General features: G+C 41.1%; 1 protein-coding gene across 2 annotated transcripts; it reads right to left on the bottom strand.

Moving 5' to 3' along the window:
• Window positions 1–648: 648 nt before the first annotated feature.
• On the bottom strand, window positions 649–12,627 carry LOC307259531 (glycoprotein endo-alpha-1,2-mannosidase-like protein; the record flags this gene model as incomplete). Of its 2 annotated transcripts, none has more annotated exons than XM_080039459.1 (4): window positions 649–1,285; window positions 2,326–2,402; window positions 9,921–10,054; window positions 12,114–12,627. In XM_080039459.1, 4 exons carry the CDS (start codon window positions 12,625–12,627, stop codon window positions 649–651), a joined length of 1,362 nt encoding a protein of 453 aa, XP_079895585.1. The 2 variants fall into 2 exon arrangements, with proteins under 2 accessions (XP_079895585.1, XP_079895586.1); XM_080039460.1 differs by having other exon boundaries at window positions 9,945–10,054.
• Window positions 12,628–14,171: the final 1,544 nt, after the last annotated feature.

Raw genomic sequence — 14,171 nt, 5'->3', positions numbered from 1 at the left:
AAGTTTCTTTTAATTTCATCAGAATTTTGTGGAAGATTTGGGATTTTTGCCTGAAAAAAATCCTTCATTTCACTTGCATGCTTAATTCCTACTTACTTATTTTGAAACACGATGTCATCATCATTTTAACGAGCTTACCTCACTGGGATGAAGGAAAGATCAACAGTATTGTCTCATTCTGTTTGCAGGCCTGTTGTGTATGAAAGGAAAACTATAACAGTGTTCTCACTATTGTGATGAATTCTATTATGTAGCAGAGAAGAGGGAACGAGGCCCTTATGTACGAGTATGTGAGGCAGGAGTTTCTCAGATAGAGAGTGGTGTTCGAGATAAATGTTCATAAAGTTGCATTAAGTGAAGATCTCAGACAGACGTACAGAGCATTGTAGAAGCCAGGATTGTCAATAGCAAACAACAAAGTCCCAGCATGACCCTTTAAAGCTGCCGAGAACTCAATCAAGACCCTGTGGTATTCTTGCAGACCTCCCAGAAACTCTCAAATCCAGTCAATTTAAGGTCCATGTCATTAGGTATTTCACATCTGTACCGATCAATCTCGACATTCTCTCTCTTTAGTTCTCTTTCATGTAAACTCACACACACACTTCCACTAGAACAAGCTGTTCATATAGTCAGTCTAATAGAAGCTCACATGAGCCACTGCTCCTTCTCCTTGTTGAACTGCTGCGCCCAGCGACGGGTCAACTCCAGGTAGTGTTCTGGTCCGTGTGGCTGATAGTCCAAGTACACACGGGTCACTGTCTTTTTGGGCATGGCCCTCTCTATCTGTGTCCCCTCGTGCCATTCATTAAAAGACGTGATGGTGACCATCTCTGGCCTCACGTTGAGCGCCGCCTGCAGGGCCGTCTCGTAGTAGCGGCCGTTCACTCTGTTGCGCATGTTGTGGTTGTTCCAAGGCCGGATGCTGGTGTCGATATAGCCCGGTCCGACGCTGGGGATGAAGAGGAGATTGTTGCCGTCGCAGAAAGCTTTGATGGCCTTCCAGTTCTGGTGAGAGGAGCCGAAGGAGAAGCCGTTGGAGGCAAAGTAAGTGTACATGCCGTCAAAGCCACCTGCCAGGATGTCGTGCTTGTGGCGCTCCTCCACAATCAGGGCGATGAAGATGGAGTCGTAGGCCGAGTCGCGCACACTGTGGGAGCCGGTGGGAGTCAGAAATTCAGACCAGGACTCTGGTGGAGTCAGGTAGGAGTCATAGATGTAAAACAGTGGGAGGCTCTTCCCCATGCTGGAGATAAACTTGTAGAAGGCTCCATGGTCACCGTACCTTTTAAAGACAGAAATACAGCAGTGTTCATCAATACAGTAGTAGCAACATGGTGGGGATCAAAATGTACACTTCCTCCTGAGTCTGGGGGGAAAGAAAAGCCAATGGTTGTCATTGAAAAATGTAGGCCTAGGTCTGTTCAAAAGGGTGGTTTGTCGCACTTGTCAACAAGTGTCGTGAAAATCCGACTGTTAGATTATTAGATTGCTTTTATGTCCAGTTGACTGTGGGACATGAGGATAACAGGAAGAGAAAGCTATTGTTGAAAATCTTAAGAGTTTATTGCTAGGCAGCACAAATCTGTTTTTGGGGAATATTTTCTATATCTGTTAGGAACAAATTGATATTTTCGCCTGATGTCACCTAAACCCTTTAACAAGCTATTGGCCACCACAGACCAATCATTACATTTCATTTTGTAGCCAAAACATATTGTTCATATTGTTTATGTTGCTGCCTGGTGAACATAGAGGAGGATTTAGAAGCTGAAAACCAGATATTTTCACTCAAATATTTGCAGCTCAGCAAAAGATGAGTGAGTATGGGATCTAACATTCACCACATAGCCAGAGACAAGACCTACATTGAGTCATAATGTCAGTCTGTAACTTTTGGATGTGTTAATTAGAAACAATTGGAAACAAATGAAGAAACTGTAATTTACGTGTTTGAAGAAGTAATGAAGTTAATAGGGATACCATGGTAGGGATATCCGAGGCAAAATATGAACATTTGCTTGCCATTTCTTGTTTAAATTTGTCGAATACTGCAATATGTTTGATTATATTTAGCGTTTATAATGTTAACGTTAAAAAGTTATTGACAGGTTCTCCACCTCAGAGCAACCTCAAAACTAAAAGGTTTGGAAAAATAGCTTTTGGCTAAAAACTCATTCATAAGTCATGATATTGGCCTTATATAATCGGAAATCCCTTGTAAAAGTTTTGTTACTACTGTTCTTTCACTTCTGCATTAAAACTTAATGGTTTTATATTTAAGTTGACGGAAGAGTGCAGCTAGACGGACAGACGATTGCCTACCTGTCAATGATATACTTGATGTTCTCATGCACACTCTGGTCGTTTCGTCCTCTGTATGGCTGGATGTGAAATGCAACCTAGGGAAACATGCAGAGAGACAGCCCTTTGTAGGTTTCCATCAATCATAACACTGAAAGATACCACAGTCAGCACTCACAGATGACCTTAGCCAGTATTGGCTTAAAATCAACATTCCGCTTCTTGGGGGTGGGGGGGGGAACTTCTCATAATAGAGGGATATAGCGATCCTCTGGTTTTTAATGTTAGTTTGAGAATTCATCAGGAAGAAAGTAGGTTGATTGTACAGTAGAGTTCTTCTGTTCTAATTGTTCAATTAAAAGTAAGTGATGTACCATCTCTCTACTGTAGTAGCATGCTACAGATGACTGCTTGTTAACATGTTTTCTAGAAACCTATGAATAAAAGAGAATAACACTGACTTTGGCCACCGGTACAACTCAACATGTTAAGCTTTTCAAGCAGAACATTTTAAGACAGGATGTGACTGTAAAGAACCAAGTTAACACACTTTCACTTTTATGACACATTCTGTCACACTGTAGGAGAGATGTTTTTTGTGTTGTGGCCTTCGGGGACGTTTGTAAACAGGTTGTAATGTACAGTTGATGAACGAAGGCAGGAGAACAAAGGGACATATGGTGACATACTGTATGTACTAAAAGTGCTTAAGCTGAATATTTTTAAAGACATGGCCAGCGAGTTCAGCGATTTTTCAATAATGCATGATTTAAGTAAAACACTCAGGCAGAGGACCCCCAAGGGGAAACATGTGAAGGAAATGGCTTTTTAAGATTATGGAGGACAACAGCAACTAAATGGATGTTAGATGTAATTTTTGTTACCCCTGATGCCTACCTCATGAAAGTCTTCATTTAGCCCAGGGTTTCAATGTTAAGCTGATGGTGCTAGATGAAATATGAAGTGATTATGAGAGTTATTACAGTTAATCCCTAGAGGGATATGAATGTGTTAAATTCAATGGTTTATGGTGCACACTGCATTAATGTTTTTATTTGGTCTATTTGTGGAAAAGGGACTGTTGGCAGCACTGAGTTTCAGAATGACATTGAACGTAAGTGTACTAATGGATTAAAGTGATGTTTGGAATAGGCTACAGCCTAGAAAATAGTTTTAAACTGCAAATGTCTATGGACAAACTGTCAGCTGGATGCATGAAAAGCATAACCACTTCGGCCACTAATGGTTAGTGCTTTTATGCGCAACGAAACATACATTTTAATGATGCCCGGTGCACTTTGATGCCAAAATATCAGTTTGAAGAAAGATAAGAGGAAGCAGGAAATCCGGCCATCTGAGTAAATCATGATATATAATATTTCCTATTCTATTATTTTTCTGGACTTTTTGTGAAGTAAATAAAGTGAGATCTAATATGAACCTATTTGGAAAACCCTGAGGTATGAGAGCATATGAAGCTTCATAATTACCATCAACAGAGATGGGGGGGGGAAAGCTGTTATGGTCTACTGTTCACTGCGGTAGATCACAATACATTCAGCTCATTTTCCAAACGATTTTTTTTTCATTTTCTCCCATTCCTCTGTGGTAATTTAGAAGCAAATGAGACAGAGTCAACACATTTTAATACCTCATCAACATTGACGCTATGAGCCTGGAACAATCTCAGCAGGATTTATGCTGAGCAGGGTGTAATTTCCTGCCATGTCATGCAAAAAGATATTAAGGGAGGAATATGAACCAACACACTGATAAAAGGTCCAGACCGCTATAACAATTAGATTCATTTCAACAAAGCTGAGCACATTTCTTCATACAAGAGTGTCAGCTTCACTCTGAGGACAAAGTGAGTGGACATTCACAATAACGGATGGTCATGTTAAGATCTAATGTAGTATCTGGAAACAAGAAAGTGTGGCCAATGCCATCATAGGGCACCCATGGGCCTAATTCCCCTGTGCACATGCTGCTACATGGCCTACTTACTGGATAGAACTTTTACAGCCCCCTAGGGTGCACATTGTTCACAGAGGCAAACTGAGTCATGGGACACATGATGCACAATTCTCCTCTGCTCGTGCACCCAGCTTTCAATTGCCCCCACCCTGTCCCCACCATACCGCCCCCACTCTCCCCTAGGCAACGGGACTATTTCTGCTTCTCTTCAGGCTGAGGTCAAACAGTGGCCTTGCTGTGGAGGCTCCATATGATCTGCTGCTCCGTTGTTCTAAATACAGGATACACAAGCTGTGTGTGGGTGCTGCCGAAATACTCTTCAACTTATATAATAAAAGAGTACATAGTTTTCCTGTGCAGCATCATCCAAAGAGGGGTCAGTGTCTTTTTAGCTGTGTGCGGTGTGCTATTGCCGGTATGATGGAAGGTGGATTTGTTTTTTTCGGTGAGCCAGCTCTGCTCCTGTTTCCGTTCACCTCCATTTTAAAACTAAAGTAATTTAGTGTATGTTTTCATATAACACATTTGGGTGCATATTACTTATCCAATCTTGGCATATCTGTATTACCAACCAGGCAAAATAGGCAACTGCTATAATTTCTGGAGGGGCTTTGTAAAAAAAAATCTAGTTTACATTTACAAAATGCGATTTTAACACGTCAACTTCAGCCTGTAATGTTAATATTTTTTGTTTTGCCCAACAGCAAATGTTTGCCCATTGCCCTCGAAAAGGTTCATCCAGCCTTGAATCTTGAAAAGGTAAAAGCCATGTTAATGCCCCAACGAGCTACATATAAAATACTCATTCACATGCTGTCTCCGATCTTTCAAGCAGTTAGTTAGGAAGGTGCCAAAGTCACTGTAATACTCAGCCATACATTTAGAGGAATGCTGCTGGGCAAACAAGACAAGAAGGCGCAGAAAACAAAGTCCTAATGACAGGCTTCCCCTCTCTTTATTTAACAGAATCAACATTACAATTGTTTTATAGACATGAAGAAGATGTCTGAATATATTTCCTCCTTCTATTTTCTGTCTTTATTGAATCTTTGTACCATTTGCTCATGTTTTTCCCAGTAATCCAGTATTCCAAGGACCTGATGTATCAAAACAAAACATTTATTTGACTTTTTATGTAAAGCAGGTTGCCAATCTATTATTATTCCTGAATCATGATCTGATATATGTTTGGCTTTTGCCATTACTCCTGCGGGACCAACTGTACTCCTCACTTGGCCTTCCCTTCTCTCATTAGAAAAAAGCAAAGAAATGTGTGTTACTTTAGAACATTTGCATTACAGTTCCAAATAAAAAGAGACAAAGTTGTTGTGTTTTTTTTTACCCTGTCAGCATTTTTTGCTGAATATATGCAAGAAGAAGCACTCCAAAGATAAACGTCCTTCTGTACAGAGGGGGGTAGGAGGTGTCTATAAAAAACAAGGAGAACTGGAAGAGGATGCATTCAATATGCTATACATTAATTCATTTTATTCCATGGCTTTCTCAGCCCTGCTCTATAAATGTGATCATCTAAGTGCTTGCGCAGGACACAAAGATACGCAATTCCTTCTTAAATCAATGAGATACTGAAATGTTCAGTTGATCTGTACACGTGTCATGTTCGTTCATTCATTCCACCCACGCTTTGCTGGGTCACCGATTACAATGAAGCACATCATTAAATCCAATAAATTAGCTTCTCTCCTGACATGTGTGTAAAACCTCATCAGCTCAGTGTTGCATGTCTAATCCCTGCATTCTTGTTTTCTCATCGCAGAGATGCATTATGTCTTTGCCTGCAGCCAAAGACCAGACCAAACCAACGCGATATCAATTCTGACAAACCCATTCCCTCACATCAGAGCTGTTTAAACAGATGGACAAGGTCAATAAGTGCTACATCGCAGCTGGAAAATAAATTATCCTATTCTTGACAGCAGGATACAAACAATGGCATGATAATGAAAACTGTTACAATTATAATCCTTCAAACTAATTCACCTTGTAAATGGTGATAACTTTATGTAGCAAGGCTGTTTCCTTTATTGATAACTAAGTTATATTTCGCCATGTACATTACAATAGGAACATAACCTACATGGTAACCACCAAGCTTATAGAAAAATAAAATTTCACCATTTTTGCTAGAACATTTTGTCGATTATCAACATTTTTAATAATTTTTTTCTGTCAATCAATCAGTGTACTCAAACAAAACCTCACTGTAACACTGATGCTTTTATCTAGCTTGTGGCCCCCTGGGTTGCATGTTTTCCTTTACTTAAACATGTAGTGTGTTGCACAAATGCCTCTAGTGCATTATTAATGCCACTTGCTCTGACATAGGAACACTCTTAAAAGTCTGTATCTCGTATACGTCAGTTCAATTTCAAACTGCTACTCCAACCCTGCACTATTTTGGAAGGCTGTGAATTATAACAAAAACAATTCTAGCACTGTTCCCAGTCAGTTAAAAATAAATGATCATATTTTAAATGATCAGAAAGAAATTGGTTTAGCTTTCAATAAACACTTTATAGCTGCTGGTAAACTCTTTCACAATGGAGTATCTACGCCTTCTACGCCTACCACCACGAGAAATAAAAATAGCATACCACCTGTCTCTAAAACTCCTCTTTTCAGCCTTGTTCAAGTCCCAACAAGTATTGTTGTAGATGCGCTTCTTGCCATCAACCCCAGGAAGTACATGGGAGAGGACAATTTGGACCCATTTTCAATAAATCTCTCTGCACTTATCATATCAAAACAAATAACCCATATTTTTAATCTTTCCATCTCTTCTGGTATTGTTCCTAAAGTCTGGAAAAAAGCTCACGTCATTCCATTACATAAAGGGGGTGACAAAAGTGATCTTAACAATTACAGGCCAATTTCCAAACTCCCATGCCTGGCAAAAATTCTAGAATCAGTCATTAATACTCAGTTGAAATCCTTTTTATCCAGTGCTTCCATTTTGAGTCCATTTCAATCTGGTTTTAGGGCAGGCCACAGTACTATATCTGCTGTCACTTTGGTCTTAGACAACATTGTTACAGCTATCGATAAAAAAATGCACTGTGCAGCACTTTTTGTTGATCTGTCAAAAGCTTTTGATACTTTAGATCACCATTTGCTTTTAGAGAGGCTGCATGAAATTGGTTTTGATTATTCTACATGTAGCTGGTTTAGGGACTATCTCTCTGATAGACAGCAGTCAGTTAAGCTGGGAAGCTACCAAACTGAGTTTTTAACAGTTACAAATGGTGTTCCGCAGGGCTCAATTTTAGGTCCAGTCCTATTCACAATTTACATCAATAACATTGTTTCATCACTACAAAACTGCCATGCCCATTTGTATGCTGACGACACTGTACTGTATTGCATTTCTGATTCAGTGCAACAATCTGTTCAGAACCTACAGAGCTCTTTTAACACCCTGCAGAACTGTCTAGTGGATCTCAGGCTTGTCCTTAATATAGAAAAAACAAAATATATGTGCTTTTCCAGAGCAAGAATTACACATTTTAATGATCTTATTATTCACACAAATAATGGATCTCATATTGAAAGAGTCACTGAATATAAATATCTTGGCATCTGGATAGATGAAAAACTCTCTTTTACATTTCACATAAAAAATCTTGTCTGTCGTCTCCGACAAAAGATTGGCTATTTTTATAGGAATAAAGCCACCTTCCCGTTGTTCAGTAGGAAAAGGATTATTGAGGCAGTTTTTATGTCTGTCCTTGATTACGGTGATGTGGTTTATCGGCATGCATCTCGTTCATGCCTTAAACTCCTAGACTCTGTATTTCACTCTGCTTTGAGATTCATTACAGGAGATGCTTATGATACACACCATTGTGTTTTATATGAAAAGGTTGGGTGGTCCTCCCTTAAGGAGAGACGTGATGCACATTGGCATATTTTTATATATAAAGCTCTGACTGGAAAGCTACCACTATATTTGACAGAAATGCTGCTTATTTCAGATGGGCTTTATCAAACCCGCTCAACTGACATGCTCATGTTATATGTCCCCTATGCCCGGTCTGAGCTTGGTAAAACCGCTTTTAGCCATAGTGCCCCTGACTCCTGGAACAGCCTACAACATACAATTAAAATAAATACACTCATAACTGTTAACCAATTTAAAATTATTATTTTGAATCAGCCCCTCTACACTTGTAACTGTTTTAATTAGGCTATTATGTCTCTCATTCAATTGATCTGAATGTTTTAAATTGTTGTTGTCTGTGTGTGTGTGTGTGTGTGTGTGTGTAAACTTGTTATGTATTCTCATTGTATATTGTGTATATGTACAAACTCGACGTCATTGTAAAAGAGGGTCACCCCTCAATTGATCTTTCGAGGTTAAATAAAGGAAAATGAATACAGGAAGAAGGCTTACTTTGCCAGGTTAATGTACCGGAGCATGCACATAGACACTGGATGTTCCCCTCTTACACCATCTGATCAGGTCATTATGTTAATCAAAAGCTGACCGCTTTGTGATTAAAGACAGTGTCATAATCTTGTATCTCTCTTTCTCCTCCCACCGCCTTTCTTCACCTACCATCTCTACCTGTGTCTGGAGAGCATCTGACCTGAGTTTCATTACTAGCCAGCAAGCGTTCCCTGTGAAAGTTTATTAAGTCTTCGATACGGTCACAGGCTGACGCGAGCCCATTGTGGATGGAAGTCATTTCCTTTAACTTGACTTTTTCCAACCTAATTGGCAATTGGTCATGTACTTTTGCTACCCCCCCCCCCCCCCCCCACCCCCCACCATGCTGATTACGGCTCCAAAGCTCATTCAGGCCTCACTGAACAACTGATCCAGCAACAACAGCAGCAGCAGCAGCAGCTCTTTGACCTGTTTTCTGCTCTAATGCCGGAGATGTCACTCCTGCTGCAAACATCCGGAGTGAAATCCCTGAGTAGAACAGACAGCTTTTTAGGGGGCAGCAGAACAAGTACAACGGCTCTCAATCTTACTCTCCCGTGACAAAAAAAGAAAATGTCTCTTCTGTGCATAACTCACTGCGCCACCAAGGCTGCTCCGGGATTGCTATACTGAACTTACCTCTATGAAGCATCAACGATCCCTTATTAGCTCGTCTATCGCTGCTTTCTTGCAATCATTCAGAAATAAAATAAGGGGCATCCCTCCAGACAATATTTGGGATTACCAAGCTAGAAGCTTTACAAAATGTGTTCTACTCAACAGAACCTTGTCAGTAGCGGTTGTAGCCTTTTGGTTGTATAGTTTGATTTGTACTGCGTGAAGGTCAGTGGGCAAAGTACAAGCTGACTTATGGTAGTTAATGGATTGCCTCAATGTTGTGTGATTGGGCTACTAAGATTTTCTCTTTACAGAAATAATTTAGTTGATGTTTAGTATCATAAAGTATAAAAAAACTAATAAAAAAAGACCAGCATACACCATAACATCTCCTGACTTAAATTGGAATATAAATTGAACATGAACCACGATTTTTTTCTGTAACCATTTGGGAGTAAAGATTTTGTAGAATAACATGCCTCAGTACAGATCATATATCACTCTCCTTACAGCCTTTGATTCTTTCTTCACTTAGTGTCATGCCTCAGACACACTGTTACACACCTAAACACACAGAAAATGTGCTTATGCCTTTTACCTTGAGGTTGTGTCTATATGCAGCATCCAGCACAGCGGGTACCAAATCCTCGGCGGGTTCCCCGTTGTCGTCAGCCAGGCCCGGGGGATACCAGGACAGGACCAGAACCCCTGGAGACACACGGAAACTCATGAATCGGATCATCCATCTTGGACCAAGGACACTGGTTAATACAGCAGAGAACATGTCCAAAATGCATATGAACCTGAAGTGTTATCTAAGGCACTGTTGCAGTGATGTATGGATAACATGCTCTTTGTAAGAAATGCTCACAATCCTGTGTAGAGAAACAGGAACTGAAAAAAACTTGTGCTTTCATTTATCAACTGTGGGTTTTTTCAAGCAGCCTTTCACTCAGTGTTACACTCATTTGAGACCATTGAACGAACACAGTCACTTGCACTTTTATTGAACCTGCTGAAAGTTTTACGCCTTGGTAATCCATTAGGGTAATTACCGCATGTATTGTACAAGAGTCAGGATGCTGAGACAGATGCTAGAAGAATATGGCAAGATGCCAACAAATTAGGAGACAATGGCTCCTCCTCACACTTCTCGACAGGAGCGAGAACCCATGTGATGATTCTGAAGTCTCTTTGTGATCTCTTACTTTGTTGTAATTTTATGTTTTTTTAAATTGTCCATAAGAGATGTTGTGGGACTCTGACCCCCTTTGCCTGTGCAGTCATGGCTGTACGGAGGAGAGTCGGCTCTTTGTATCTGAATGCCTATCTGTCCCTCACCTATATCCTGAACATGATCGGTGAATATGCATCTGTCATCTTTGGACTATGTATTATGTCTTCCTTAAGTGGCAATCTCTCTGCACAGGTCGACTGTGTGACAGCTCGTAAATGTCAGTCCAGAAATGCTACCTCATGCTCGGATGCTGGCTGAAAAAATAACATCAGCCCCAGTGGTACCTGGCACCACAGAGGATCTGGCACATCGGATATGCACTCAGCGCTAATTCATTAAATTCATGTCCACGAGCTATGGACCAGTGTGGGGACTATTAGATATCAACACGCGACTATGTCTTTGTGTATTAGGAATATGGCCGCAGCTATTTATTTTATTTATGGACCTCTGTGAAGTGGCGGGGAATCAATCATCAAGCCAAGTGGAATTAATTAGAGTTTGGCTGGCTGTGGTTACTAATTAAATGGATTGTTTTAACTGAGCATGGTGAACAGGCACTCCCATGATCCATCTGTCAAGGCAGGGATGTTTTATAAAGGAATGGAGGGTCTGGTCATCCTTCCGGATGGTGTACAATAACCCACTGAGCCGCAAGACAGAAACATCAGGGCCTATCATGTGTGGGCTGCTGATGGCTGGGCAAAACCAGGCCGTTACTCGACACCAGGCTAAAGGACTATCACATGAGACGACCGACACAGAACACAATCCAAATAAAGGATTATACACCTTTTCCATTTTAGAGCATTCCCCTTGAAGACTTTACAATTCTACTATCAGATGTTTTTTCATGACTCATGTCATTTGTTTAAATTATAGCCTATTTGACTCACTCGTCGTCACTTCATTGTCTGACTTTTGATGGTTTGTTTTTTTTGGCTGCTGTTTGCTTGGTTGTCCTACTGTAAATGTTTTGCTTGTTAAAAAGACATTTGGATTTCAACAAGAGTATCTGATTAGATACAAAAATATTGCCGTTCATTGACTCTCAGTAGCCAAATGTATCCTGCCATATTGATAATTTAAAATATATACTGTATTAACCTCTATAATAATTTCCTTATATAGATTGCACACATTGCCCAGCCCTAAAAAAAATATTAAATAATAATAAATCATTTAAATTAAAAAGAAATATATTTAAAAAAACATGTCAAGTTGAAGCACACTTAGAATTTAGAGTTGTGACATTGTGATAGTCAATAAGGTAATCTAGACCTAAGAAGTAAATTACTGGAGCTTTTAAACTCATGAAGTTTCTCTCTGTGTTTTGGAGGACTTGAACTGAGCGTGTAGGGAGCTGTCCAGAGGATGTGTGGTGCTGAAAATGTTCTGTGCCTCCTTAAAGCGAAAATAAGGCAGCTTCGCGCCGAGGAGAGAGGAAATAGTTTGTGAAGATGCCTAGCACGAAAAACAAAACTCTTCTTTATCTATTTCATGGCAAGAAATTGCACATCTGAATTGTACCTGCCGCAGATTCTCCGATCTGCTCCATGTGGGACTCCAGCACGTCCGGGTCCCTCGAGCTGTACGGGTTGAGTTCGGGGTAGAAACTCGAGCCGATGTCTTCGGGAGGCATGTGTCTACCTCTCGGGTAGCTGGATGCGACTTTGGGGTCCCAGTGTGGAACCAGGATGTGGTCCCAATGAATGTATTTGCCGTCCATATGTGGGTTGCCGTACCAGGTGTAGTAAAAAATGTGAACATCATAAAATATAGTCCCCTCTGGACCGGAGTTGGACAACACTGCTTTGGTGTTGCTGCCAGCCGGGCGGGCTTGACCCGGGGACGCCGTGGCGGTGTCACGGGACACGGAGCGCCGGTCCAGCTTCCCCGCGATCATGGGCAAGAGCTCCAAGCCCGGAGCCAGATCCGAGAAGCCGTCACTGGGCTTCAGGGTCCGCAGTCCCATCATTGTACCAAACACGAATATTGTGAAGAGTAACAGAGCTATGCATGCTTTCCTGCGTAGTCTTGCCATGTTTATCCAGGAGCGGCACAATCTGAAAACTGCGTGGACGGGACAAGGAGCGCAAGCCTCCCTCTGTCCTGTTTCTGCTCTACCACACCGAGCGTTCACCCACCCGAACTACGAGCTAGGCTACTTATCGAAGTGTCCTGCGAGGCATCTGCTAATGGCATATCCTTCTGAATTGGTCACTAAAAAGTGGCTACATGGTTGCAGGCCAGTCGCAGCAGACTATCTGACAGTTGGCCGTGAGATTTTTAACTTTCTTCTGCAGCCGCAATATTTGCATTCTTCCGAGCTTAACCTGTATCACCGCATCAGGAACTTGCTTCCCATTCCGTTCACTGTATGGAGAAACTATATGGATACATTTATGTGTAATGCTCTAACTGGGCGGATAGTGCAGATATTGTTCCCATCAATAGGCGCCTCGCCCAATGATCTCAAAACGCTCACTCTCTGATCTTCTCCTCCAGCTGGCTACCGCGTCCTGCCCAGAAGCGGATCCGTTCACCTGACACCGGACAGATGCTCGCCGTCAAGATGCGGAGTGATGCTCTCCGGTGGTGGTATCAATAGGGGGTTTCCAGCCTCACTGGTTGGCTGGTTGGTTTTGTCCTCATACGCAGTTCCCGTTTGGGATACCAAAGAGGCGGGACTCTTCTGGTCTGTGTGCGTGTGTGCATGGTTGCAGAGCTTTGCGCTGACAGCAATTATATAATGTTTAAGAAAGAAAGAAAAAAAATATGAATGCTGTCTGCAAATCCGCAACGAAAATAAAGCAAGGCTATAGTCACGTTATTATGTCAGAAGTAACTATTGTCTATGAATCTATTCTTAGTTGGAGAAATCTGGGTCAATGGTGTCAGTTGCAATAATATTGTTTCTTAAGTTCAAGCTTCAAACTCCTGTGCCTGTCTCTGTGGCATGCTCTTCACACGATGAGTTCAGAAGTATGTTGACATCTAGTGGTCATTTTATATAACACAAGGAGGCTTCACCATGCTGCCTTCGGGTACTGCCGGGAATATTGACACCCTGTGTCTAGATCTAGTGAATTGCAGTTTTATAAAGATAACTGACACATTTGTTTCATAACCTATATATTTATTTTTCTTTTCTTTTTTTCGAAATCACCAAACGTTTGAAAACATTGATATGGACCTATAGCTTTCTCTCTCGATAAGCTTCTCTCCTGGGTAGGCCTATATCACTTTGGGATATTGAATGCATTCGGTTTGTTTAATGTCATAAAGACGCGTGTTTTGAGGGTCCACAAGGGGTCGTTGTGGTAGTTGTGATGAAATCGACAGGTACCCTCTGAAACGTCCATCATGATACAGGCTGAGGTGGAGCTGTGTGAAATAAAATAAATAAATAAACTTCAAGGTAATCTTCCCCGATCAATCCAACTAATCCGACTGATAAATCTCTCTGTCTAAGTCTGGTCGAAATTAAAATAAACTAACACTAACCACACACACACTAAACATTAACTACATATAAAAATACACATCTAATTTGGTTCATGTTTGTTTGTAGGCCTGCCTATAATT

This window comes from Ammodytes marinus (assembly GCF_949987685.1).
Source record: "Ammodytes marinus genome assembly, chromosome: 13".
Lineage (NCBI taxonomy): Eukaryota > Metazoa > Chordata > Actinopteri > Uranoscopiformes > Ammodytidae > Ammodytes > Ammodytes marinus.
Note: the sequence above shows the minus strand (reverse complement) of the source record. Positions and strands in the feature narration are given on the sequence as shown.